We start from the raw sequence: 6,000 nt of genomic DNA on the forward strand, positions 1-6,000 counted from the left end.
GTGGGGATTACAGGAACTGATCTTGGCACGGGAGGACTCTACCTTTTTGCGCTCCACAATCGCCAACGATAGCATTGACCATCCAAGGGTACATTTGTTCCGACGCGGTGTCGTTGCCGGAAGACATGTCGGGCCTCGTAGGTCAGGACCTGTTGCGGCAACATGACATCGATATCATACTAAGCCAGAACTGCCTTTCCTGTCGCGGGGCTTTGGTGCTTTTGGGCTTTGGGGCTTTTTGCAGTATATCTCGAGCCGTTGTGCTTGGCCATTCTTAACAGTGACTGCATTTCTGGATTCAAGCTTCAGGCAGCCGAAGTGAAAATCCTTGCATACGCGGACGACATAGCGGTATTTTGCACAAACAAAGACAGCATTCGTGAAGCTACGAATGTGGTCGAAAAGTTCTGCGACCAAACTGGATGTCACATAAACTGGGGAAAAAGCTCAGGATATTGGCATGGGGAATGGGATACTTCACCAGATTTTTTTTCTCGACTGAAATGGACTCACTTACCGACGCGGTACCTTGGGGTGCCCCTAAAAAGTTATCGCGATCCCAGCACACACTGGAACGAGGAGACGTTAAAGGCAAGAGAGAAAGCGGACGCGTGGCAAGGAAGGCAGCTGTCAATCTTTTCACGTGCCTTTGTGTGCAATGTTTTCTTGATTTCTAAGATATGGTAAGTGATGAATGTGCTCTGTGCGTCGCGCAGCAATATTCAAAAAATCCATCGAGTGTTTGCAGTCTTTCTTTGGGCGTCGACCTGGGAGAAAACCAGGCGAACAAACTTGTTTATTTCAGTCAAAAGCGGAGTCTTTGGACTGGTTCATTTGTTTTTGCGTCAAGTGGTGTCGCGCTTTATTTTCCTTCATGATCAAAATGGCATATTTTTGAGAACTGTTATGCAAATGAGGTTGCAAAGGCTGCTCCCCAGAATCATAGTGTCATCGTGTGAAAACGTGTGTGGTGCTGTAAACGGATATTTGCGTGAGGTTGTCCTTTCCTTCAGGTTCTTGGAAGTGCGTTTTCAACTAGAATGCCTGTATAACGTTCCCAAAAAGAAGCTGTATAAGGATCTTGTTGATATTATGCTGCCGCCACCTTTGTATCGTGCGCCTTACCGTGGAGGCCCAGGGCAGGGTATTTTAAAACGGGTGAAAATGATGCCGGTCCGGCCGACAGTGAAAACATTCTTTTTCAAATTGCACTCTAATACACTACCCGTTAAAACCTGGCTCCATGAAAAAGGAATCTTTGTCCCATGGACAACAAATTGCCTGTTATGTAAGCAGCCGGAGACAATTGAACATGTTTTCCTAGACTGCTGGGACGCCATATTTTTCTGGGATGTCCTGCAGAGAACCATCAAGAAAGAACTACCACTGCACCCTTATGGTATCCGATTTCTACCAGTTGATCGCAAAGAGGTGCCCTATGACTTATTAATGCTTCTTGGCCTCCACAGCTTGTGGAAAACGCGAATGCAAGTAAGGCATGCGGATATAAACACTCGTAGTAGACGTGAGAAGTTTGTTGAAAGTGTTGTTCATCTGCGGGAGTGTTACCAGGCGCAGCGTGGCCCACCCCAGTGGGTAACACTACTACATGATCTAGTGAAACTTAAGAAATTTTAACTTCACCCGTATCAGCTCAAGTGTAGCTGAAGTGGTCTTATTGTTTTCATGTCAATCTCGAAAATAAAGAAAAAAAACGCTTCCAGGGAAAGTCACTGGCCGGGTTTCTGCTGGCAGTGGTGTACGCGCACCAGTCGTCACATCCGCCTACAAACGAAATTTAATTTATTTCGTGACAGCTCAAAAATGACATTTGTATAGTTTATTTTGGTTCTCGATTTCAAGTGCATTAATACGGTCGCGAAGTTTATATGCTAGTCATAAAGAAACGAAAATTGAAATCAAATTTATGCGCGCCTTTTTTGTGGCGCATTGAAACAATTTTGACGTCGTCTGTATTTATTCTGGAACAGACTGCTCCCCACCTCACGCTAAATAGGGACTACGTGGGCTTAATGCTTCATAATTGTAGACGGATAACCACTTTCTTTCCGGGCAACGAAATAAATCATCACTGTAGAATTCAAGGCACTCGAACTGCAATCAGAAAATAAAAATGTACAGATCACTTAATTTATGCATCCGATATGCATTCGCGTTAGTGTTGCCGCCCCAACGGAGCACGCCTATTGGCTGACGGGTATAAACTGTGCGAGCGGGTGCCGTGATCCAGTTTGTCAATCCCTGTGTGACACGGCATGCCCCTTCTCCACTGTACTCTAACCTTCGCACGTCGCGCCACACTCTTCCCCACTTTGCCACCTTCCATTCGAGACTTTGATGGGTGGGATATACGGGAAGGTTTTGGGGCATGGAGATTCACAGCACTTTAAAGACGTCAGAGGGTTGTTTTCAGTGGGAACTACGAGTTTCAGCGGGCATGAGAAGCACACAACTGCGAGTCCACGTGATTACGTCATTTTGTTGCTATGTTGTTGGGTCAAAAATTGAGACCGTTAATTCGTGAACCCTTTCGTGTCACTTAGACTTGACGTAGTAATAGATTATTGCGCGCTCACACAACAGACGCAGCCTCTGAATGGGAGGCGTTGACAATGGGCAGCACTTTTTCTAGACAGCGGCGGTGAACACTTCATAAAATTTTAGAAAATGGCGCAAAGGAACACACACAGGAAGACACAGAGACAGAAAGAACGCCGTTTTCCTGTGTTGGTCCCTTTGCGCCATTATAAAATTTTATGATGAACCAACTGGCCCAACAGCAAGTACTTCTGCGAACTCTTCAGTGTTTGAGGCTCCTGGCACCAACCACTGGAAAGCCCATTCTTTCTCTCTATCTGTTCTTTCTGCCCAGCGCACGCATTTGATTTCACTTCTTTCTAACCGCGAACCATGAAGGCATAAAGTTTGAAACTACTATTTTAAAACTCTTCCTCTGAAAAATCGTTGCAGGTTCAGCCTTGCTAGCGCGAAATATTGTGCGTGATTTTCAGGTGGACAGCACTGCCACGTACCTGAAGGCGCGATTGAGGTGTCTGCTCACCAAGATTGCCAGTTCAATGCCAGTTTACCCAATGTACACAAACGGTTTATACTCCAGTGCTACGTTTCTGTAGCAGAGTTGTCGACGGCAACGCGTATTGCGCTATTGCCGTTTTTCTGCCACAACAATGTTGACGCCAACGCATGCAGCGCTCACCTCTCTGTCACTATTACCACTCAGCTGAGAGCATGAATATTAGCTTGATAGTAGTATTAGTTGGTGAAGATGACGATGCGCAATGCAAGCACGAGAGTGTATTGCAGTTTAAAGCCAGGCGTGTTCCGATGCGGTGTTAGCCTACTGCTGTCACGCAATGGCCAGCGAAGTTGATCTCTTCGCGCTGTCGCGGATTTGAATTCCAATCGCGGGTGTTCATTTTATTTATGTATATTTATTTATTTCATTGGCACAAACCCACAAGCATCGCAAACCCGCAAACATCGCTATATTGCTCGGGGTTTACCCATCGGGATAAGGTTTTCGCGCAAATAATTTCTTTCCCCAAAAAGATGGCATTTATTTCTCTTTTCTGATAAGTCACTGGTAGCACGACCATACATATGGTTTGTAGATTCAAACATTTTAACTGAACTCGTGGAAGGGATGGCCCTGATATCCGTGAACTGCATTTTACTGCCGTATTGTTAAGAGTGCGTGCGTAATTTCTCAGCTGGAGTGGTAAAGTCATGCAGGGGAAATCTTATCTTCGGTCGTAGCACTGCGTTAGCTCCTGTTCACACGACGGCTCATTAGGCCAATTATATAGTGTCTGCACACATTACGAATGTGGTCTTGACTCCTCGTATGCTTGCCCTGTATCAGGTATGGTAGTGCAAAGAACTGCTCAGTAGCCGTTTTTGGACGCAACCCTGGGCAAGCTGACCCGCCTATATTGTGTGAAGTATTGATTTATTTACTTTCCTTTTCGTGCGCATTCTAAACAATCCACAATAAAGGGCGGTTAAAGGACAAAAAGTTGGGCAGTAGTCGCTGTCACGCTACATGAGGCCTTCGGTGCATATCCTCGGGGGGCCTTTCGCTGCGTCTTGCAGCGACACAAGACATAATCCAGAAATCTAGTGTCAGCGGAATATTTTGCTGCCTGAGAACTCCTGCTGTATTTTTCCTAGAGCATAAATGGTGCGATGTGAAGCTGGCTGGGTGATGGCGACACGAAGCGAAATTCCTCATTCACGACCCGTCGTATAACTTTCCGCATGTGTCATGCAGGGATACTATTCCACCCGTTTGCAAAAAATGTTTGCAGTGGCAGGCTATTTTACTGATGCCGCAAGTCAGGAGCCTCCCTTGTTGACGTTTATACAGTAAATTGAGTGGCTCCTTGAATTCGGAGCAAGCATTCAAATAGGGCTCAGTTTCTTTCCTATAGGAATCCATCCTTGATGCCTTGAACGCAGTTTTTGTTGCGTGCGAAAAAAGAGCTGTCATGAACTTTATGTACAACTTAATGGTTCGATTGGGTCTTTAGTTCATAACTGCGGGACTGCTTTATCTTATTCGCTACGTAACGTGTGTCTATATGTTTTCAGGGAAACTGCTTGATTATATGCCTGGTGTGGGGCCAACATTAGTTATTATCATTCATCTGCTTCGGCTGCTCCCATCCTCGCCTCAGCCTCAAATAGCAGTCTTTGTGGATTTTGTGCGTGAGTAGGTACAGCAACCACGGATAACTATGGTAGCAAGGAACACTACGCAAGAAGTACCACCCATGTGCTACGCAACATGATTAAATACCTCTCGCCCCCACCCGATCACCCGAAGCTCCTATCGAGAGCAACCTGCCAGCCAGCATGCCACCCTCTTGTACGCAGCCGCCGCCTCCTGTACGAGCGACGCGCAGGCGTCAGGAAATGTGGCACCCAGTGAACCTAGGGGAACAGAACACTCCGTTTCGAAGCGGCGAAGCAGGGAAAGTCTCCGACACTGCCCATATCGAATAATGGAACTCCATGGCTTCTCCTACAAAATATCGTCACCGTAACCATTCCAACGAAAGATGTAGGCCCAAGCGTACTTACGCCACGCGCAGTACTCACTCCGCAGTTCATTGATTTCCCCATATTCATCACACGGTCGCTTTACATCGCCAAGGGAAAGCTACAGATCGGCTATCATGGGGAGGCCACCCAGCCTTTGTGCAGAAAGCTCAAAGCAGTAGCATGCGGTGCTGAGGTTGTCTCGTGATGAAAATACGAGGATGCTCCAACGACGACGACGCTAAACATTAAAAAAAAGTCTACAACGGCACGACTGAGTGAACTGGCAACGATCTTACTATTGGAACAACATGCTCCGTCCCCGAACCGCACATTCCTCGAATCCAAGACCGGACGTCAAGGCCAATGTGCAATGCGAGATATTAAACAAAATACCTTGAAGTGGTTGCCGTCTACTGCATGTTACCTGCTTTCGCGCCCACAGGAGTGGACCACTCTCTCATCGGTGGATGGTTTAAGCGTAAGCTGAAGAAAGTAACAAGTGTTTGTGACGGACTACAGGTATGCATCGGTGAAGGTCACGTTATGTCCTCGGCGTGACGGTGCGCTGCACGTGTAACGTTTAATGAACGTACCTAAGATGCCACTTTCTAGCCCCCAAGTATGGTTCCCGGGATTGTCATCCTGAACATCGACATTTTCACTCAGAATGAAGTGATCATCGATCTCCGCTCGAAGCTTATTTCGCTTTAGAAGGACGAAGCCGCATCTGTGGGCACAAACTTGACGCGTCACGTCGCTCTTAATGTGCTCGGCGAAGTAAGCGTACGATCCGAAGAGAGCATACAAGACCTCCCCGGCGTCCGAAAACATGCAAGGCATCATGAAAGAAAACAAGCAATTGAACTTGGAACGAGGCCTCGGTGACGCAAGAGGCACAGCTCATTTAAAGATTGG

The 6,000-nt window shown here is 46.8% G+C and overlaps 1 protein-coding gene across 1 annotated transcript; it reads left to right on the forward strand.

Annotated features, from left to right (window-relative positions):
• Positions 1–690: 690 nt before the first annotated feature.
• LOC149361297 (uncharacterized) lies at positions 691–1,638 on the forward strand. The gene has a single exon (XM_089568045.1). The coding sequence runs from the start codon at positions 691–693 to the stop codon at positions 1,636–1,638; it is 948 nt and encodes a 315-aa protein (XP_089424171.1).
• Positions 1,639–6,000: the final 4,362 nt, after the last annotated feature.

The sequence above is a fragment of the Amblyomma mixtum genome, chromosome 2 (assembly GCF_055824585.1).
Source record: "Amblyomma mixtum isolate Tamu chromosome 2, ASM5582458v1, whole genome shotgun sequence".
In the NCBI taxonomy this organism is placed as follows: Eukaryota; Metazoa; Arthropoda; class Arachnida; order Ixodida; family Ixodidae; genus Amblyomma; species Amblyomma mixtum.

Bases quoted from the DNA above. Each gene is read 5' to 3' on its own strand.
- LOC149361297 (XM_089568045.1), top strand. From the start codon at position 691: ATGAATGTGCTCTGTGCGTCGCGCAGCAATATTCAAAAAATCCATCGA.